Raw genomic sequence first — 22,686 nt, forward strand, 5'->3', positions numbered from 1 at the left:
TGTTTCCAGATTTAACATGTTTATTGTAATAGATATGGCAGGCATGCCCTCAAACCACACGAGTCAACTCAATATTTCTCTCTATATCCTGAAAGGATCTGGACACAGATTGTACCAACATTTCAAAATGATAACAATGTAATAATCTACATCGAAACATCACTCTTTGCAATAAACAAGAAGTTTTCATTCATAAAATTGTAGGTTTCATTTTTGACTTGTCAACTTATAGAAATGCCGACCAAACAATGTCAACAAGAGATCTGCATCTTGTAAATAAATGGGGTTTTTTTTCACAAGACTACCCTATCTCTTGTAAATGACTGAAGAAATTTCAGAGGTATACCATACATTCAAGCCAAAAGATAATGTGCTCATTAAGATGTTATTAAATCCAAATCTTTCATCCAGAGCAGGGAATTCCTGCATCAAGATTTGAAAATACCTCCATATAAAATCTTGGAGTTGGAATCATGACTGAAGAGTGCAGAATCTAAATGAAGTAAACATTTAACAATCTCATGTCAGTTTTCATAGTTTATTCTCCACAGAGATTCAGGAGTTTGATCTTAACAAAGCAAACCCTGTAGATGTGCTTATTCCCATGTCATAACACTTAGTTCAACAAGGTGACAAAAACTCCACAACAAAAGACTGGCACAGCATTTATCATCTACACTCAGATTTAGCTTGTCTCCAAGACACACAAATCAGATCTGCTGGTAAAAATGCTTATCTAGTTTTGTTCAAGCTGATAGGCTGATTAGAAAGTGTATTTTACTTCATCCATGGAGGTGTCATACGATTTTCACACATCCGGGTACTGTATCATAGATACAAATATAATTTTGATGAGACTGGCACACAGTGCTTCTCAAGAATATTTACAATGTAACAGTCCGAACACACAATCATGAGGTATCATCTTTTCTGTTTCTTCTCTGCTGGCTCTTCTCCACCATCATTATCTTCATCATTCTCCTCCTCCTCCTCCTCATCATCATCATCATCATCATCATCATCCTTATCGTCTGAAAACAAACAAAAACACTATTTCATCTACGCTCCATTATATATCCTAAAACTTACAACTGACACACAAGTTGCTTTTTTCATCAGTAGTTAGTATAGAATTAATGGGCTGAATATACTGAACCTGATCATTGTGACTTGGGTTGTGCAAGGAAATGATAAGTGAGCTGATTAGTGTCTAATAGAGATGTGTGAGGACAGTCTCTATCTTGCATTGAAGCATGCTTCACTTGTCTTAATTTCTTAGCCTGTGGCTTCTAGTGTTGAGAATTGGTTGAAATCTTACAACTGATGACTGCTTCATTTCCAACAAGAAGTTGTCAAATAAAATTGGTCAGCGTAATTTTTCAGATGTTCTCATTAAGGTTGTTATTGCAGGTACATATAACATGAAGCAATGTGCAAAGTGATAACTAATATATCATTGGATTGGAAAGGGTCCCTAACCCTGCGGATTGAAAAGGGACCTTAAACCCTCCCCCTAAGGATTAGAAAGGGTACCTAACCCTGAGGATTGGGAAAGGTGCCACACAATGACCACTAGGATCTGAAAGGTTACCTAACCTTTAGAATCGGAAATGGTGCCATACCCTTACCCTAACCCTAACGATTGAAAATGGTGCAATACCCTAATCTGTTTGCCTCTGAAGACGTGTCAGCTCCCCAAAGATTGGAAAGGGTACCAGACCCTAACCCCAAACCCTAACGATCGTGAAGGATACCTAACCTTAAGTATCGTAAAGGTGCCTAACCCAAACCCTAAGGACCGTAAACTCAAAACCCTTAGGATCATAAAGGGTGCGAAAACCTAACTCCAAACCCTAAGGATTGTGAATGGTTGTTTGCCGCTAAAGAAGAGATCAGTGGAGTATAACTGAATAAGCCTTACAGCTACACACTTACCTGACTTCACGGAACTTTGACCATTTGCTGCCTTATTTAATGAGTTTTTTTCTTTTTCAACAACATCTGTCAGGTATGAGTTGGTTTCTTTTTGCAAAGATAAAAGAGAATTTTGTAAGGTTTTGATATCAACAGGAGGGTCTCCTTGTCCCGCTGGTTTTGTAAATACTTTCTTGCTTCCATCCCGAAGCAGAACCGATAACTCAACAGAAGCCGCCATCTTGGGTCCGATGTGTACATGCAGGGTTATCTTTCCTTGGGATCATTTTACGGGCACCTGTTTCTTTCTTATTTAATGTGTATGCTATGAATACTAAGTGAATGATTTTGATTCTACATATTCTGTATGGAATATATACTAAATTATATCTGCCTTTAAGTACATTGGGCACCTATCTTAACTGCATAAGTTTAAGGCGTTTTAAATAGCCCGTCATTTAATTTCATTAATATGGAAATAATTACTCCCTTTATTTCCGGATAAGAGAGACAACCCTGGCTTGTCTTTGATTTACCAACGACCTCGGACAAGAATGCAGGCATAGTTTAGGCGCAAGCTGGAAGCACACACTTCTGTTTGAATTCAGTATAAATGAGATGTTCCCATTACGATTTGCTGGTTTGTAATACCCATGTACGTGATATCTAATCAGTGGAGAGTAAGAATTTCATTTTACGTAGATCTAAATACATGTGCTTTTCAATCTGTTACAGATAGTTGACATGTGAAACGTCGTCATGTAAGAATCACCTGCACACTAGGTAAGAATGTCAACATCGTGTGTGGAAAAGGAAATACAAACGGTTGTCCACTGGTTCCAGTGCTGGAGTCCAATGCAGAAGGGAGACTTTTACAAGGATTTGGTAGAGAAGGCAGCCCCACCTCAAGTAGATGCATTGTTTGATGCTATGAAAACCCTTAATGTTCAAGACAAACCCCCAAGTATATTCCAGTGTCAACTGAAACTCTACACTCAGTGGTTTGATGGATGGACACAACAAGATCGCCAGAGTTTTATCATAAAGTTAGCAGAGGTGGATCCACAATTTGTCAAAAGATTTAATGATGAAGTTGCATCTTTACAGGGATCATCTTAACCATTTGGTACCATGTGTATGTATCAATGGCTGAACATTATCTCATTTGCATGCATGAGTGGAATGCTCTAAATGAAATTGAACATTGATTTGAGATTTTCATCCTCATTCATCAAACTGAATGTGTGAATGTTATCATTTACTCTTAGAAGGAATGTATGTTTTGTCATGATTTACATCATACTGAATTTAGTAAGTGCAGTGCAAGGTAAAAAATCTGATAATGTCTAGTATATGGATTCAGCGAGAGATTCAGTGGACTGTCCACTGGTTTAAGAAGTGGACATCATTGCAAAGAGAAGAATTTCTAAAGGAACTGGTGGACAAATCTTCTCCTCAGCTTCCACAAGCACTTGACATCGCAATGAGGAGATTGAACATGGAAGAACACCCTGATGTATTTCATTGTCAGCTGCGTCTCTTCTCAGAATGGTTTGAAGGCTGGTCTGATGTTGAGAAGAATTGTCTGGTTGAGAAACTTAAACTTGTAGATCCATCATTTGTCGAAAGACTAAGCAGTATTCTGTCGTCTATTGCATGCTGCCGTTGACAATCTGTAGTACTTTTCCAGTGACATTTACAGTAGTAGATGGTGACAGTATTCACCATTTCCCATTTAATGAATTTATGCATTGCCTCACTGCTATTCATGATTAGTTTTACTTTGATGACTGAAAGTACAAAGAAAAATAATAGATCCCTCTTCTTAACATAAGTCAGAATTTTACTATATGATTACTGATCAAAGATTAAAACTGATCACAAAGACATTTTTGTTATGACATGGATTTTACTTTTCCCAAGCTTACCTAAAGTTGTGTCCCTTCAGCGTGTTGAAAGGAATTGAGCTAGAATAGTGTTGTCATGCAGGGCTTTACCATTACTTACTAGGCCTCCAAACAACCCCTGATAATTACATCCCAGGGTCCTTACAGGAAATATCATGGTCCTGTAAACTAATGAAATGTTACGTAAGAACAACAACAGGACCTTTATATTTCAACAACATGGTACAATTAATAGTATTGTATGTCTTTAACGGACAAGATATATCTTTTTGTCTGTGTCCATTCTATACAAGTGATGCACACTTCCGTGTCATGTAAGACCCTGGTTATGTGTAGGATTTCTTTTATGGGCATTTTAAAAGTTGAGGTGATGAAGGTAAAGTTATCATTCTTCATTCATATGATGTTCATTTGTAGTTTTTGGTTGACCAGCTGTTCAGATGTTAAAGTTGAGGAGTTGATAAAAATTGTATGTTTTGTATTCATTCATTTGCATGTATGCTATTGTGACTACTTACAGTGAATGAGATGTATGAATTTTTTTGAGTTGTTTCCATAAATTTGTTATTTCTTTCAGGCATTGCAGAATGAAAGTGTGCTTGTATGAAAAGTCACATTGAAATTACTACCATGGTGTCTCATAGAAAGTTTAGAGTATAATTAGGTATATGAGTATATCATAAATCACCGAGTCCTCTTAATTTTTCATACACCTAAAATAACAAATGGCCAAATTGACTGAGATGGTTGGATGCATATGAGAGTTAAACTTGTTTCTAGGAAACAAGCAATAGTGAACAAAGAAATAAGGCTGCTTTTTTGAAAAGTGTGACCTACACACATGAATGTACAATGTTTTCAAGGGAAGGGGGCCATGGCCTGCATATTAAAATTACTGAATATATTCACTCAGAATCCAGTCATTGTTCACAGTGAAACCTTTGTCTCTATCTTATAATGAACCATTTGAAATGTTGACTTAAGCCTCTTTGTCAACTCGACAAAGCTCAGGAAGCAAAATACAACCAGTATTCAAAAAGATAATAATCCTTTTACCTTTATGCATTTTTTAAATTTTTTTTGTGAATGACAGAATGAGTTTGTACATAGTTCATACCATGTAACCTGTTTGATCAAGGGAGTATTTCTCTATCAGCAACAGCTAACAGTCATGTGGCTGTAGGTCTATTGTTCTCAAGTATATCATAGTGTATCATAGAATGTTTTTTATATACCATTTGATTAGTAGTCTTTGAAAACAGATTTTGGAATCATATTAGTATTGTAGTTTAGTAGCTCATACTCAAAATTGTGTTAAATATTATCCTTGTCATGTATATTGAATGAATAAATGTCATTACTTTCAAGACACTGATACAAGACAGTCTGTAATTTGTTGAATGTTGGATAGAGTACTAATGGAATGTTTGAAAACTGAAATATGATGAGATGTCTTTTGTACAGGAAAATCTTTAAATCATGAGTTTTCTGGAAACCAAGTTCAGGTATAACTAACTACTGACTGTTTGTTTTCTGTGTGTCATCTGATCACTGGATTGTCTGCTCCAGACTTAATTATCCACAGATAGCCACCATGTAGCTGGAATATTGCTGAGTGTTGCATATAACTAAACTCACTCGCTGTCATCGATCTGGATTAGAACTGGTCTTCCACAACCCATGCAGAACTGTGTCAGTTAGTCTAGGTTGAGTAGGTTAAAATATTTCATCATGTCTCAGTTGTGCAAGCTCAATTATTTAAAGATTCCTAACATATACTCAGGCAGCACTGGACATCACCTCCAACTCTTGATGTTTGTGATGTAAAAACATGTCTGCACCCTCAATCCACACTGACGAGAATGCTAGATGACAAATCTTAAATGAATGTAATCAAGTTTCCTGGTTGTTAAGATAAATATACATGTATCTATCATACTAATCATTTTGTTTAGAGATTTTCACAGAAGCCAGTCTGTAACATTTGTATTAGGAAATGTTTTGCTTATAAGTTCAATTTCTTCTGCCTTTAAAAAAATCATTACCAGGAAATTAATCACATCACTTTATGTGAGGCAGTTAGTAACTCTCAGAATTCATATGCTCTTCTACATTAGTGTCTGGTGGTATGGGATATCAATAAGACTTCCGCCTGTATCCCCCATAAATTTCAATGATGAGGAAAATTTGAGTAGAATTTTCAGAAGTTGGATATGTCTTTGAGTATGTTCAATGCTATGTAAAGAAACATTTGAAACTCATCCTTATCACATGAAGGACATATGTTCAGCTGATATGATTTGACTATAATGAAATATAAGGGGGTATACAGGCGGAGGTCCCGACAACACACAAGGTGTACTTTGTGTCATTTGCTTTGGAGGAGTTTGTATGTAGCTGACATGGTAACCAAAGGTTTGGCTGTTGACTTTTTTATACTGTAGCTTAAAAGTTGTCCTTGAATATATTACTTCTGGAACTTGGGATGAACTAAAAACATATGATTAATGAAACTTTACATATTTGCAATGCAACAAATAATTTGTAAAACTTCTATATAGGAAACATCATGAGAAACGCAATGGTGCGTTTTCACGAATAAATCATTTCACAGATGAATACTGTAAGTAATCTTTACACAGACACAACCTGTGTGTGCCTTTAAAGTCAGATGACAGTTACATAAACTAAAAATTTTAATTAGTCACAGGTTATTTTTTTCAATAAATATGATTTCTCTGTGATCTCCAAGATCTCATGCCATCATTACAGAATTCTTTTTGTTTCCTCACTGAGGAACAAAGAGATAAGGTTTATTCTTTCAGGGGTAATGAGCAAAATATAAACGTGGTGTCTTTCATGATGTGGCTCTTATTATCCTCCCTCCAGCCCATGACAGAATGATGACCAATTAAATTTAAATGTAAGAAAGTACTAAGTTGATGAATGCACACATACAAATATTTTAGTTAAGAGTAAAGTGACTGTGTCAGCATAGTATAAAGTACATCAGAGAGTTATCAGAAGACATACCTGTATGTGACTTAATAATCGCTGATGATCAAGAGAGAATTCTATCTATATCAGCTGTCTGTATTTTCAATTTCCTGCTTAAGGATTAAAATAGATATGTAAAATGTGAAGGAGGTCAGAGTCAATGATCTACTAATGTCTCAATTCAAAAAACACCACAACACGAAACTTCCTTCCATGCTTCAGCAAAAGAGGCAAGATCATGAACATGGTAGAAGTGTATTGCCTTGATGACATCTAGGTGGATGGGTATGGTGCTGGCAAACTCCTAACAGAAACAAAACTCATCACTTTGTTTCTTGGCTAAGATGTGGACAAGGTCCATCTTCACAAGAAAAGACACTATACAATTCAACAAAGCGACAATTAATGAAAAAGATTTTATAAGTCAATATTTAATGAGGTATTATACAACTGATACCCGGTAAATAGGGTAGACATTGAGGCATTTATTGATAAGGATAGGATATGAAGGGGAAGAGGACATCCTCTGGATCCACTGCTGGTGTCCGGATGTCTTGTGCCTTTACAGCAAGTCTTGTATAGATATCCAGCAGATAGTATTTACTATCTGTACAACTGAAACTATTCTACACAGTAGACAGCATGAAGAGCAAATTGACTTGCACACACTAGAAAAAAAACACTTTTATTCATCCTCAAACACTGAATTACTTCTTTTTCAACTGTTCATCTGTAATTCCTGCCTGTTGCTGTAATACTTTCATCAATGCTTTGTTTTGCTCTCTCATTCTTTCTGAAGCTGGATCATTCATCTGCTTAAGTTTCTGTAAAAGACAAAGAAATTTAATTATACAGATATTCTTCTGAGGATCATGAACAACATTGTTTTTTGACGTCTTTTCCTGCTACACATACACTTGGAGTATTAGTTATATCACCACTTCTATCCTTAATTACACTTACTGACCAGAAATATTTACTATCAAATGAAGATTATAACACACAACTATTTATGTTTATTGGAGACTAAAGTGACAATAACAAAGGATATGTACCCAACCTAGTAAATTGTTACACATTTTTTCTAGCTGTTTTGCCATCAACAGAAGACGGATAAGAAGACAATAATGTTGGCTGCTTCATCACTTCATTATCAACATTTTTCTGTTCGCTGTTGGTGTGACCAGTGCCGAAACAAGAAAGATTAAAGTATTTACTACTTTAGCTGATTAAACATCAGAGATTGAGTGTGAGTGAGTTGAGTTTTACGATGCACTCAGCAATATTCCAGCTATATGGCGGCTGTCTGTAGATAATCGAGTCTGGACCAGACAATCCAGTGATTAACAACATGAGCATCGATCTGCGAAATTGGGAACCGATGATATGTGCCAACCAAGTCAGCGAGTCTGACCACCCGATCCCTTTAGTCGCCTCTTACGACAAGCAGAGTCAGAGTTTGCAAATACTTCACTAGACTTGTGTCAAAATGAGTATGATCTAATGTAAGTAACATAATATCACTTCTACATAACTATGTAAAGTGGGAACACAATTTGATTTGTGACAGCATTTGTGTGCACATACATTTCCATATAAATTTACAGTCATCATTTCACAAGACCAAACTGATTTACTACTGAAACCATATACTTTTATCAAGTTATGACAGACATAACATGTTGGGAAATAGTTCCTACCTTTCCCCCATATTCTGTTTCGCGTAGATTAACAGAGGTAACATTAAGTGGTTTAACCCTATGTGTTGTACTTAATCTGAGGGTATTTGTGACACCTATGGTAATTAGGTTACAATTAATGGTGTTAGGTTTTGTTAATAATTCTAGTATATATCAACTTATAAATATTATTTGGAATGGGGCAACGGGAGATACTGTTACCACACGCTGTACTGTTATTTCAGTCCATGTTCAGTTCAGTTTAAGCACAGGTAAATATACAATCATACACCTTTCTACATCACATGAATACGCACCTTTAGAGTTTTAGGTTTAAATATTAAAATACTGACCCTTTGATCTCACGTAATATTCTATATTTTTTTAATGAAACTAACACAGGTGCGCGAAATGTAAGATCCATATAAAATGCCTTACTCTTCGTGTTTCGTCTTCAGAAGGTGATACCCCAACCATAAGTATGTAACCAACAGCCGGTGCTGTTAAAACAAGAATAAGACTTCTGAAAAAACGAGCCATGTTCGGGATATTCTAATGGGTGCATTACGTAAATATCATCCAGGTTTCCATGTTGTTTTGAAAGCTCTAAAGAGTTACTTCCCTTGTGCCACTCGGCTAATGTCGGGGTTTTCCGCTGATTTCTATCCGGAGCCAAATAAATAGATATCGACAACAAAGTTGAAGCAATCGTCGTCAGTAAGTGTGTTGTTATTGAATGGTGGTGTCATTAAGTTTCAGTCTCCTTGACTAACATTACCTGCGGTGATGAAAATACTAACTTCAACAGTGTAAAACAGTTAAGATTACCTCTGGTATGTTTGCAAAGCTTTCGTCCGAAAATCCTTAATATGGTCTAGTTAATTGCTAAAGTATCAATCTCAGCTACATACTTTCATCTCGATCCATATGTGATATTATATTAGTTACACTGACGGTGTTGTCGTCGTGTTGACGTGGAATATATGTAGTATATATTTGAGAGTATAACTTTGTCAGTGAAACAGAAGTTCTTATACCGTTTTGTGTTGAGTCTCATTCGAACGCACACTACCTGCATAAAGTAATGTCAGCCCACAAAGTCCGCAACCTAACCCACTCAGCTACCATTCACATAGACATGTGCGTGTTATAGGCTTTTTGGCACTTAGAACATCCGTTGTCCAAAAACAGTATTATGTTCAAAAATAAATGAGATTTATATACTGATACTAGACGATTCGTTCCAATCGAATGATAAACCAGTAACTAAAATTTTCATCAAATTCGTACCCATGATTCGCACGTAATTTGTTGTTGTTGCTGATATTGTTATTGTCTGGGTGTGGATATTTGTTTTCGTCTACCCGTTATAAGATTTGCATAATCTGTAACCACATTTTGGATGATTCTCCAATCTTGCCAAAAATAGATGAAACATCCCCGTGTACTTCACAGCCGAAACGAAAAGTAGACCGCCCGTGATGCAGTTAATGAGATATATAGCCACTAGTCATGTATATTTTCATTGAGCAATGGTATTCGAGTTCTCTGGATGCGTTTGTACGAGTGGGTTTACGGGTTCGCCAAAAACGCATGGGTGCGAATTGTCCTGTTAATTAATAAGTGTGTTTACAATGCTCTAGACTTGGCGCATGCTCCTAGAGCTAACAATCAAAACACAGCACGTTATTACATCGGATAACGCAAGCTGCCCGTGAGGCTCTAGAAAGTTAATAAATGACTTACCCGACCCCGAACCTGTGAAGATCAGGGTTAGAATTAATTTTAAGTAACCCACTGATGCTTGTCGTAAGGGGCGACTATGGGGATCGGGTGGTCAGACTCATGCTTACTTGGCCTGACACGTGTCATCGTATCCCAGTTGCGCAGATCGATTCATGCTTATGCTGTTGATCACTGGATTGTCTGGTCCAGACTCGATTTTTACAGACCACCTCTATATTGCTGGAAAGGTGCAGGGTGTGGCGTAAAACTGAACTCACTCACTATCCCACCGGGTACCCATTTTCTGCGAGCAGATGCAATATTCCATGTTCCTATTCATGCGATATAATGTATTTGGTTGGCAGCATATTGGTCGTTTATTTTCAGACAGCATATTCTGTATGTCCACACCTAAACTCATTTCAAATAGTCCAACTCTCTGAAATAAAAGACAAAACTCAAATATATAATTTAAAAGAATTTAGACACATTGAAATGAAGAGTTACTTTATAAAATGTTCAGTTATTACGCCACTGTGTAGGTATCAAGGTTGAAATACAGACAGATCGGTCACCATTATTTAGACCGGAGGTTACATACAAACACCCCGATCTACTGAATACGTTTCCAAGCATTTTGTACAACTTAGGCAGTGCTGAGTAGTAAGTAATATGTCACACTATCGAGGACCATGGAGCATTAAGTGTATATCAGATTCGGCACCACATCCAGACATGTGTTTACGTTTCTGTGTATTCCTATTTCAAAATCAATCTGTCAAACGTAGTTTCAGTCTTTGTTATAGAGAATACAATTTAGCCGATCCTATGAGATCCGACTATATAATGTGTTTGATGCATTTATATGTATGATTCATTTGTGCCCGTAATAAACATGGCTATTTACGTTGTAAATGCATTCAGTAAAGGAGCAACGTGTATAGGGAAACAGGTTCCCGATATGGTAGTGCTGGACGTAAGTACAGGCTATGCCGTGAACATGTCAGGAGTAATTGTTGTCCCCGGTGTCACCTCGCTGAGTCACGTTCCGCCTTGTTGGAATAGATCGAGTATTGCATGGTTCTTTCATTATGAGTTCATGTGTACTGCAACGGTCACAGGAATATGTACCGACTCTTTGATTCCAGGAATATCTTCAACGATGGATAGTTACTTGGCAGTCAAAGTTTGAAGGTGAATTTGACGGAAAGGAAAATATAAACCAGTTAAAACAAAGAAAGGTATCAGCACAGATAAGTAGTACAGCATCTCTCTCTCTCTCTCTCTCTCTCTCTCTCTCTCTCTCTCAGAATTATATTAGTATCTCAGTAGACCTTGATAGTTAAGGTTGACAACATACAAACTGCATCTGTTATAATAACTTCAGTGGTTCTTGAACTGTAGGGTTGACAAAATACGACTGCATGTGTTTAAACAGTTTAAGTAGGCCTTGCACAGTATGATTGACAACATACAGGTGTATCTGTTCAAACAGTTTAAGTGGACCTTGAACTGTAGGGTTGACAACATACAGGTGCATCTACTTAAATAGTTTAAGTAGGCCTTGAACAGGAGGGTTGACAACATACAGCTGAACATATCTGTTTCTGTTTAGTGTATATGTAGGTGCTGAACAGTAGGGTTGACAACATAAAGCTACATCTCTAGAACTTTTCCAAAATTTAAGAGACTCTGAACAGTAGGGTGGAAACCTACAGCTGTATCTGTTTGACTTCTGAATATTTTAAGTAGGCTTTGAACAGTAATATGATACTATTCGTCTGCATCTATTTTGGGTATATAGGCTGTCCTTGGATGGATAACGGCTGATAGCAGGGTGCTGTACATGACAAATCTGAGCGTAGATGCAGAGTCAGCTATCTGCATTCTATTTCAGACGGACATTCTTGTACTCTAGATACATGAAAGGTAGACTTTATGGCAACTGATCAGCTTATAATAAACTTGGTGCCTATTGAGCGTCCTGGTGGCTATTATACGTTGTGCTATATAGATTTACGACAGTCATTGGTGGGAGGTACATGAAAAGCATGAAAATCCATGGTTTGGGCATACATATACTTGATGTGGGGAGTGTCAGGGAAAACAAGTAATGTTATTTTTCATGCGAAATCCTGGTTCAAACCTGTTCTTTCACTTCCGTCTTGCCGGGCAAATACACGTGTAAATCCCTGAGTGAAGGATGGTGTAGACACAGCTGCGAAGTGAATATTTCGCCCACTTAATCTTTTTTACAACTTCGTAAAAATACATTTCTTTCCGTAAAAATTATGTCCGTTTAGAAATGTCTCCGATTCTTTTGTATAAAGGGGACTCGGAGAAAAGCGCGGCACAACAATACAGATATGAGCAGTGAAAGTCCGCCTGCATCATCTGTATTGTGTTTATCTATGTTATAATGGTGATAAACGTAATATTGTTACTGCCCTTCATAATGCTCATGGAAATAGTATGGAGAATCATTTCACAAACACTTTAGGTGTACCCATATTGGGAAGCGGATTCTTCGTCTGCATTGAAATAATTCGTTTTCACAGGAATTTCTTTGATTTATGAACAATTTACGTAGTGTAGAAAATGTGCCCTTCACATATAGATCAAGACTGTCCGGGTCGATTTGGATTAATTAACGTTAGACTTAATTAAACTAAATAGACTTCGAATTAATGATATTATATTTGTGAGCATTTCAGTATTTCAAAGCATACTGAATCAGTGTTGAATTTAAATAATTAATAGGGGCACGTTTATTACGTGTCATTACATTTGAAACAAATTCGTCTCAGTGTGGTTGATGAGTAATTGATTCTGCTCCAGTGGTTACAAAAAAATCGAACTAAACGTTTTCGCGTCAGGTTTTGAGAAACTGTTTTGTTAACACTGTATCTATGTAAAGGCAAAAGTAGTGTTGGTTGTGTGTTTTTTTTTCGTTGAAACAATACCACTCTATCAATCATGTGACGCATGTGGATAAATAATCGGCTAGCCACACAACCAAAGGCTTATCTTGTAGGAATGACGTCATGTCATATTGTGCTAAGTTTAGAAAACTCATCCGGGTTTTCCGCTCTGCGCATGCGCAATGTAGGACATCCGCCATTTTATGTTTGTTGAAGTTCAAACATTTCGCATGTTTCTGTGCGGAAAGTTTATTGTGTTTACTCATTTATCCATGCCTCATCAGTAGTCACATATCATTATTTATCACAACCGAATTTTGGACTGATCTCTCTGAAGTTATGTATTTAGATCTCTAAGTATCGCGACAAGTTATGAGGCATGGCGGCCGTGAGTTGCAGTTGATACTTTGATCAGCGAGTCCTATCATTACGTCAATATTGTTAATGGTTTAGAATCAGGCGGCTGTCTGTTCAGAGAACTTAGGTAACAGACAGTAATCTTACAAGGTAAGCCATTTGAAACATAAGCAAATGATGTTTTTACGATATTGGCCCTGTTGTCTACGAACAAAATATCAAACACCATGGACACACGCCTCTACATGTTCCGACTTCGAGGTCATGAGCGACGCGATCGCCTAGCTTGTCTTGTCGGATATGAATTCAGTTCGGTTTTGCTTCCTTTTTGCAGATCACTGGTGCTCTATTGCCACTTGAGCAAAGAAAGTGGTCAGTGGTAAGAATTGGGTGGTTACATTGTCAAAAAAGTGCTGAGTTTTTAGGCTGTATGTAACGGTGGGAGGGGGGGGGGGGGGTTGTTACGACACAGCATGACATTGCACTATGACGACTCAGATGTGCAGGTCAGCACTGAAGCTATGGCTCATAGAACACCTTATTGACTTATGCATCGTGTCTTGTAAAGTACAGCACAGTTTTTCACCTGCAGATCTCATCAGTCTTATCTAATGTTATGTATTCCATTATTTAAAAAGTTGACATTCTTTTAATCCTGTTAGAGGTTTAATTTGTAACTTACCATGCTGGGTAGTGGAAATACCATTTGTCTTGTTTGTATCATGTCTGGTCTAGGACTGGGACGGGTAGGAAGAAATGGAATCAAATACCCGCAAGTACTTACCAGGATCTGAATCGAACACTTGGAAATGTAAGAAATTCAGAGGCTACTCACTGCTCATGTGCAGATAAATTGCAGTCATTAATAATAACTTCCCGTAATCATACAATACCAGTGATGTAAATGTGTGTTACATTTGTCAGTAAAAATGAGAAAGACAAGTCATTTTCTGCTGTTGTCATTGCAGAGGTTCTCTACCCTTGTGGGTACTCGATTCCTTGAAATAGGAATCAATTCCAGATGTACCTGACCTGGATTCGAGTACCTGTCCCAGGTGTACTGTGGTCTTAATTCATACCAATAAAATGTCATTCCAAAGCTTGTATATTGACTCAGTAGACAGGTTTAGTAAATGATATATCTGAAGTAGAATCCATTTCTCCATATGCGGAAGTTAGCACCGAACATTCCGATGTGAAAATTATGGGCCCAATACAGTGCACTACTCTTCTGTTTTGCTCTTTCAAATCATGGTGATAACTTTGTACAAGACTAATGTCATCTTTTTTATTCTGTTGTGTTTTATAGTAACGCTGAAGTTCCTAAACATGAAGTCCTAAAGACTACAATACTTAGGTTCTTGAAACTTCTATGAAATGAATAAGGGAATTTAAGTTGAATGGTTTATCTAGTTAGTTTCTTAAGAATTTTACTTGTCTCGAGACAACTGAAGAGCAAAAATCCGCTTGTCAGACAGCGCAACATACCGTCTCAAGCAAGTCCAGGGGTTGACTCCAACATTGGATTTCCAGACCCTTGTTTATGGATTATATTTTGGATTTGTTAGCAAATAGATCTGAAAATTTTCTCAGCATTTTTTTCTTTTTTTAAATCTGCAATTATTAACAAAGACTGTAAATAGTAACCTTGAGTCAGTGCCTTTTAAGTAAAGTTAGATATCAGATGATGATGTATTAAACTGTTATTATTCTTGTAACTTTACTTCAGTGGTTTCAAAGCTACTTAAGTGAACCTCATTTCGTAGTTTCCTGGAGTTGTTTTTGTTGTTTTAAATAAAACTGGGTTACAAGAATCATCCCATAAATTTCTTATGTTTCAGACCAAACATGGGGGCATTCTTAGATAAACCAAAGACTGACAAACAGAACAAAGGTGGTATGGGAAATGGTCTTCGATATGGATTGTGCAGCATGCAAGGATGGCGAGTGGAGATGGAAGATGCTCACACTGCTGTTATCGGTCTACCCTATGGGTTAAAAGATTGGTCTTTCTTTGCTGTATTTGACGGGCATGCAGGTGCCAAAGTTTCAGCCTTCTGTGCTGAGCAACTCCTGGAACATATCATAGCTAATGAAGACTTTAGAGGCAAACTTGATGTAACCGATGGAACTGAGGTTCAACCATCTCTGGAGGATGTTAAGAAGGGTATCAAGACAGGCTTTCTGAAGTTGGATGAAATGATGAGAACAATGCCTGAGATGGTCAGTGGGGAGGACAAGAGTGGATCCACAGCTGTGTGCTGTATTGTCTCCCCCCAGCATATCTTCTTTGCTAACTGTGGAGATTCAAGGGCAGTGTTATGCCGTAATGGCAAGTGCTCATTTGCAACTCGAGACCACAAACCTGTCAACCCGGAGGAAAAGGAGCGAATACAGAATGCAGGTGGTAGTGTAATGATTCAGAGGGTCAATGGCTCTTTGGCAGTTTCCAGGGCTTTGGGGGACTTTGAATATAAAAATGTTGAAGGAAAGGGTCCTTGTGAACAGTTAGTATCTCCAGAGCCAGAAATATTCATTGAGGACAGAAGCCCAGAAGATCAGTTTCTTGTTCTTGCCTGTGATGGCATATGGGATGTTATGACCAACGAAGAACTTTGTGCTTTTGTTGAAAGTAGAATGAAGATAACAGACAGTCTGGAACAAATTAGCAATTCAGTTGTTGATACATGTCTATATAAGGTGCGTGAAAAACTATCAACATTGAGGATTATGTTTGTTGAAAGAAAATATTTAGTAACTGTTGAGGCAAGTTTTATGTTTCAATTGTGAATCTGCCAAGATGCATTTAGTTATGCATATCATAGTTCATTTGCTGGATAAACTGTAAAACCTGTGGAAGAAATCTACATAGCTTTCCAGGAAAATATTTGCTGGGTGTAATTTTCACCAATTAAATTTGTTCTACCAAGTGTTGACAACCAAAACATGACAACAGTTTTTGTTTGTTTATTTACAGGGAAGCCGAGACAATATGAGCATTGTTGTAGTGTCCTTTGAAGGTGCACCCAAGGTGTCTGATGTTGCTGTGAAAAAGGAACAAGAACTGGATGCAAAAATAGAAACTAAAATAAGAGGTAATGGATGTATTTGTGCTCAGTATTGTGGATTTGTCTGTCTTAACCTGTAGCATATGTTGCTTGTGTTTTGATGATACTAACTCTTATGTTAAGAATATTTTCTTCTAATGTTCCATAACAAACTTTGAAGATCAGTTTGTGTATGAAGAAATTAATAATCAAATACTATCTTTAACTACTGGCATTACTAATCTATTGTGTCATGATGTGCATGCTACACATTATCACACCAGTGTGTTGTAGAAGTTTTTATGTTATTGCTAAGTTGCAATGTTTATGTAATTTCATGCCTTATTTTGTTCTTTTTGTGCTGTGTTCCTTGCATGGACAGACCTGTCAATTTCTTTTGTTTTTGTTTTACTTACAATTTGATCTTGTTGTGGCTTTCAGAGTTACTTTTAAAAGAATCCCCTGAAAATCAAGACCTCCCATACATCATGCACATGCTTTCGACCGAGTTAGATGACAGCTTTCCCCCTGGGGGTGGTTTGGCAGCAAAGTAAGTTGATATTGTACACAGCTATCCAGTGTGATGCTCGTGGTTGTTGCCATTGTTACTATGGTTACATGGACCACTTGCATGGGCTGTTGTAAAAAAAACTAGGTCATGATTTAGTTGCAATTAATTTTAACCTTCTACAGGTTAGTGGTGTAAGATTCAAATATTCTTTTACAAAAGAATTGCAAGCAGAAAACAGATCTGAATCCAACATATCAACCCATTATTGCTTACAATCGTATTCTGTAATAGAATATTTATAACAGATAAACATTTCCGGTGAAAGATCTGGTAATAATGCTTTACTGTGATGGAATGTCTGTGACATACTTGTTTTGATCCTACTTGTTGCCACCAATGGGGAAAGAGAGGCATCTCTTGGAACTGCTGGTTGTCTAGACTTTCAATCGTTAATCATCACTCCTATTGCTATTGTCTCGTGTGGTGTAGTCTAATAACTGTATTGGCCCTTTGGTATTTCCTTGTACTGGTCTGCTATATCGTTATGGAAACCACCCTATCATTGTTTTCCTTGATCAGTCACCTGTGTAACGTTGCACTTATTTTATTGTTTGTTTGCAGGAAAGGATTCATTGAGAGTACTTACTACAAATTGAGACCGAATGATGAACAGGATGTGAGTAAGACTGCCACAGCATGTAAAATCAGCCGTGTCTAGAGAAACTAACAGTAGACAAATGCCTCTCTACATGCCATTGCCAATTCTTGTCTTTCGCAACTCCATATAATCTGCCATGTTCGCACCCCTTCTTGGGTCTTGCATATCCACTGATTGTGTTCTGTCATCAGTGACTATATAATGTGGCTGTACCAAGGTGTTCTTTTCACAACTAATATTACTTCACCAACTTTGTACACCTAGGTGTGTATTCTTTTCTGTATAAGATATCATCTGTCTCTTATAAACTTGCTCACTTATTACCCTGCTTTGTTTGATCTGTAAGGCTCTGCATATGCTCTTGACTGAGAATTTTATGACTTGTCGCATGTGAATGAGGGAGTATTCACACTTTGTGTTTGAGAGGATATGACTCTTTACTTACCAAGGAACATATATTGTCTTGTTGACATTTTTCAGTGATGTGAAGTTACTGAGAATTCTGTTCAGTGAATCACATGAAAGAAAGTTCTTGTTTCACATTTGTCATAGAGCTGCTTATGGGTCTGAAATGACAATTCAGAGAAGTAGCTTGGTGTTATGATATGTGATATAGTAGGCAGCTGGTTGTGTGATAAGTTCCGTATATGTTTCTTAAAACTCTTGAACTGAGGTTCGAGTTTAATCTTGTCATGACTTGCTTTTTTAGGGTAGGGTATGACCATCAAATGCCATAGGTCTGATAGGTACCCTTTCAATCTTAACGAAATAATTTTTTATTACCAGGAGGATATTGAACGCATTTGAGTCACCTGGGGATTTATGTATGGGTATAACATCTTTTGTGATGAGTAGTTAAAGGAAATCAAACATTTATTATTGTGAAGCATTTAAGTTTGTAATTTCTTTTTGTATCTGCTAGTACTTAGTGATGTGTCAAGTTTGACATTTTGTTGTTTCATTCCACATTTTGGGTTTTGTGATGGATCCAATAATGGAGATTCACTATTTATGAAGTGTGTCTGTACCTACTCACTTTCACAACAACAAAAAGTACTAACATAAGTCCAGAACAACATTGACATCAACAGCTAAGGCTGCATTTTGACACATGACTCGTTAAATTCGAACAGGTGCATTGCTTTCAATTTCTGTTTTCTAGTTATTATATTCATTCACAACTGTATGTCAGATAGATATTAACTCATCAGCTGAATGAAGGGCTATTATGGTGTTTTTAATGTTACCAAGTATACAATGAACCTTAGTCCCTATGATGTGTTCCTTGATGTTTCCTGATTTAGACATGATAAACATGATAAAATCTGTTGTACTGATGTATGCATTGTCGTGTGCTGCTAATTGTCCAATATGAATCATGAACTGATGTAAAAGAATTGGTTATATATATCACAAGAGCAGTGAGACTACTTGCTGCATGACTCTTGAATACATTGTGATAACCACACCCTGCTTTCATCCTTGCTACCTCTGTCTTTACTTAAATTCATTGACGGGTTTTGAAGTTAGTAGTCCTCTGAATGCTATACTTTTCCCCTCCTATAAGACTATGTTGTTTTCTTCTTCCATTTGTCTACAATATTTCTGTTGCAGATTGTTTTATTGTATGTTTTGGGTTTTTTTTAAAATTTTCATCCTGCATGTGGAACAAAGTAAGACATTGATCAGAATATTACATATTTTGGGCATCGTCCAACTCAGAATTTTCAGAGACAATTGCTAGCTAACAGTGTGCCCTGTTCTTTCAGGACGAAGGTCCTTAGCCTCACATATATGAGTACATGAGAGAAGAGAGCTGTCCTCACCACCCAGCTAGTACCAGCCACCATTGTCGCTGTCTGCCGTCTTTCTAAGCGGAAGTTCTGTGCCATCCAGCCTGGGTGCACGTCACACTTGTAGGCTGGCATGTGGCTCCCATCTGGCACTGCTGAGCCATCAATACTGCTAGAATCAAAATGAGTAAATGGCCTCAGTTGGGGCAGCTAAAAGGAGGAAGTTTAATTTATCCTTTGTATGCATTTTCATACACAGGACACAAACTATTCCAGAGTGCTTTTGAATGCTGTAAATCAGGTAAATTCAAATGTGACATGTGATACTCTCACCACCAATTGTACTCATGAAACATCCATTGTAGATCTTTCCTACTTTGAAGAATATGTGCTAACAGCAAAATCAACATTTTAAGCTCTTTTTCATATTGTTTTAGAAATATTTTCCTTTGTAATTTTTTACATGAATGTGTTATTTCTACATGCTAATTCCAAATCAGAAAGTGCTACATGGAAAGAAACAATTCCTCAGGTCAGATTCAGAAGAAATACCGCAAGTGCTACAACATTCAGATGAAATGATATTACAACAGGATATTTGTAAGATCGATGGCATGGTTCGAATGATGAACTGACAGTGTGATCTTGTACCTCATGTTTGGATCTAAATTCTTCCAAGTGTTGGTGTAGCTGTAGTGAACAGCAGCATTACTACAATTATCATGATTATGCACCTGTACAGGGACATGCAGTAAACTGGGTTTTTGCTATCCAATCTTTCAGTGTGACCTGGGAAATGAAGTCTTTCATGTTGTCATTTTGGGTTTTCTTTGCAGACATCAGCTAACTGAATTTCTTAAACCTCTACAATTGGCACTTACGGCTACATTGACACCCCCGAAGCTTTTTGTTCTCTAATAAGTTTGGGCGGGGGGCATTTAATTTTAATGAGAGGCCCTCTTGTCTGAGGTATTAGTTGGTTGATTTAACTTCAGCATAAATAGGTAATCATTGTCCAAGTTGCTGTTTACCTTTTGATTGTGATGTAATATAATGATTGACAGTGTTTCTCTTGTGAGCTACATTAACAATATACCAGAGATGCAATAATGAGAGAAATATTTTTGCTGTTTGTGTTGGTTTTGTGAATTACTTTGCTTCCTCATGATTGTGTTTGTCCTGTTAATATAACTATGATGCAAGTCAGTACAGACAAGGCAGATGGATCATTTAATTTATAGCTGAAGTCATGAAGTTCACCACTCATATCCCATAACCACAGTAATATATTAGCCAAGCATTGTACACACTTTACACTGTCTTGCAGCATTCTGTCATTCATGTATCATCTGTGGTTGAAAAATTTTCATTTTCCTGCATTGTATGATATCTGCCTTCTTTGTAATGTCCTACAGGCCCAATGATGTAGATATTCTGTGTTTGGTTTCAGAGGGCTTAAGGTGAAAGGTTGTCTTTGTATGATCTTTTACTGTTCAAACAGGTCAAGTGTTTTCCCTGCTTTTGTTAACTTTATGTTGAGATCAGAAGTGAGTTATACACGTGCAGTTAAATATAGTTACAGAAACAGAAAGCAGACCAGGGACCCAAAGGAATTGGTAAGGGACTGAAAGTGTTTACTGTGTCTTGTGGCTTGAGTTGGAGGAATGTAACATAGATGTAGAATTCATAGAAACTGAATTTAATAATCATGTTTAGCCCATTAGATTTGGAACACATCCTTTTTTAGGCTACCAAGAGCTGATATTTATACAAGCACATATTCCAGGATTTTTGTTCAGTGTAATTCTAAACATTTACCTTTTGCTTATCCTGATATTAGCAATATCCTGTCGCTTTCAGCTTCCTGAGTCATCCATACTTGAAGGTGATCACAATACATATCCAATAACGACCCTGAAAGGCGGAGGACACTTGTCACATGATCATTGTATTCTATTGCAACACAAGTCAATATTCTAACCATTTATCAAATGCTTTCAGAGTTTGTTCAACATAACCAGGTGGAGAAATGGTCAACACATAAACCTTTGCACGTTAATAAACCTCATTTGTCATTTTTCCGCCAATGGCTCACAATATGCACAGGTTTGTAGTGATTTCAACTGGATTCCTCAGGACTGATGTTAATTACTTTATTTTTGTCATGGATTACGGATTTCATGTAAACAGCTTACCTACATACAGATATTTTTAGCATATGTGACGTCACAGCCATGTTTATGAGTGGGTGACAGTTCTCTGTTATCACATTTTGGGTAAATGAGAAGTGTTTCAAATGTATTGAGGGTGATTAAACATGGCAGCAGCTGTTTCTCAAGAATGTATATTGTATTATGATGCCATGTCGTGTGAATTTGTATTATATTGTAAAAATCAAGATATATATGATATGTTTCTGGAGAAATACTAGAATCAGTGATTTGAAAACTAATTATTTTCTGTGTTTGTTAGACATAGAGAGCTGTGGAGAAAGTTAATGTCACTGACAATAAATAGCTGTATATTTCTCCTCGCTTAAGACCCATCAATGCAATTTACTTGTGACAACATATTGCATTGTACATTGAAACATTTGGCCAATAAAGATAACAATTTTGTTTGAATATGGAAGTGTTTTGTTGTATATGAATGGAATGACAAAATAAATCACTACTTAGGCTGTTTCCTTTTTGTACAGATTTAAGTTGTTGTTGGTGTATAGATGGGAGACATAGTACGTAAATATAATTGTCACACAAGATATGGTGGATTGTAAGCAGGAAGTGTTAATTTCACATACTGTACTGATCACCACCAGATCTAACATTTAAATCTACTCTCCACTCAACTTCTTGTCCATAAGTCAACCTGCATACCTTTCTACTCCTTGACATGATAAAATAGAAAAATGTACATAATTCTTTTAAAAAATGTATTTACCAATGTATAATTGAACTCTATTCTCATGTCTAACCCAAATGAAATATGTTTTCGGTTGTGTACTGTTTAGCATTTGAGGCACAGTTGCAAGAACAAAACTGGAAACAAAAAAGTTTCCCCTTTTTGAGAAATCATGACCTAAAGTTCTATATATTTTGTAATTTTTTGCACTTCAGGAAGCTCTTGTAGCCTCTTTCTCTAAGCCTAGCACTGACCTGGCTCAAACGTTTCACTTCA

At 36.9% G+C, this 22,686-nt stretch overlaps 2 protein-coding genes and 1 long non-coding RNA gene across 3 annotated transcripts; 2 read left to right on the top strand and 1 right to left on the bottom strand.

The window, feature by feature from the left end:
• Positions 1 to 524: 524 nt before the first annotated feature.
• LOC137294498 (calsequestrin-1-like) lies at positions 525 to 2,171 on the bottom strand. Its single transcript, XM_067825527.1, has 2 exons — positions 1,936 to 2,171; positions 525 to 1,031 (listed from the first exon to the last, which is right to left on the bottom strand). The coding sequence occupies exons 1-2, from the start codon at positions 2,153 to 2,155 to the stop codon at positions 922 to 924; spliced, it is 330 nt and encodes a 109-aa protein (XP_067681628.1). The 5' UTR covers positions 2,156 to 2,171; the 3' UTR covers positions 525 to 921.
• A 236-nt stretch (positions 2,172 to 2,407) lies between these two features.
• Positions 2,408 to 5,196, top strand: LOC137294657 (uncharacterized). The gene is made up of 2 exons (XR_010957526.1): positions 2,408 to 2,554; positions 2,650 to 5,196. It is a non-coding gene; the product is annotated as an uncharacterized lncRNA (long non-coding RNA).
• An 8,106-nt stretch (positions 5,197 to 13,302) lies between these two features.
• LOC137295127 (protein phosphatase 1B-like) lies at positions 13,303 to 22,133 on the top strand. The gene is made up of 6 exons (XM_067826449.1): positions 13,303 to 13,650; positions 15,342 to 16,200; positions 16,478 to 16,595; positions 16,989 to 17,097; positions 17,680 to 17,734; positions 19,486 to 22,133. Exons 2-6 carry the CDS (start codon positions 15,349 to 15,351, stop codon positions 19,498 to 19,500), a joined length of 1,149 nt encoding a protein of 382 aa, XP_067682550.1. The 5' UTR covers positions 13,303 to 13,650; positions 15,342 to 15,348; the 3' UTR covers positions 19,501 to 22,133.
• The last annotated feature ends 553 nt before the right edge of the window (positions 22,134 to 22,686 follow it).

Source organism: Haliotis asinina, chromosome 8 (genome assembly GCF_037392515.1).
Source record: "Haliotis asinina isolate JCU_RB_2024 chromosome 8, JCU_Hal_asi_v2, whole genome shotgun sequence".
Taxonomy (NCBI): domain Eukaryota; kingdom Metazoa; phylum Mollusca; class Gastropoda; order Lepetellida; family Haliotidae; genus Haliotis; species Haliotis asinina.

What these genes read in the sequence shown, in the direction of transcription:
- LOC137294498 (XM_067825527.1), bottom strand. Translation starts at nt 2,155, where the DNA reads ATGGCGGCTTCTGTTGAGTTATCGGTTCTGCTTCGGGATGGAAGCAAG. An exon ending in TCAAAGTTCCGTGAAGTCAG is followed by an intron (nt 1,032 to 1,935) that starts GTAAGTGTGTAG and finishes GTTTGTTTTCAG; the next exon opens with ACGATAAGGATGATGATGAT.
- LOC137295127 (XM_067826449.1), top strand. Translation starts at nt 15,349, where the DNA reads ATGGGGGCATTCTTAGATAAACCAAAGACTGACAAACAGAACAAAGGT. An exon ending in AATAGAAACTAAAATAAGAG is followed by an intron (nt 16,596 to 16,988) that starts GTAATGGATGTA and finishes TGTGGCTTTCAG; the next exon opens with AGTTACTTTTAAAAGAATCC. An exon ending in GGGGGTGGTTTGGCAGCAAA is followed by an intron (nt 17,098 to 17,679) that starts GTAAGTTGATAT and finishes GTTTGTTTGCAG; the next exon opens with GAAAGGATTCATTGAGAGTA.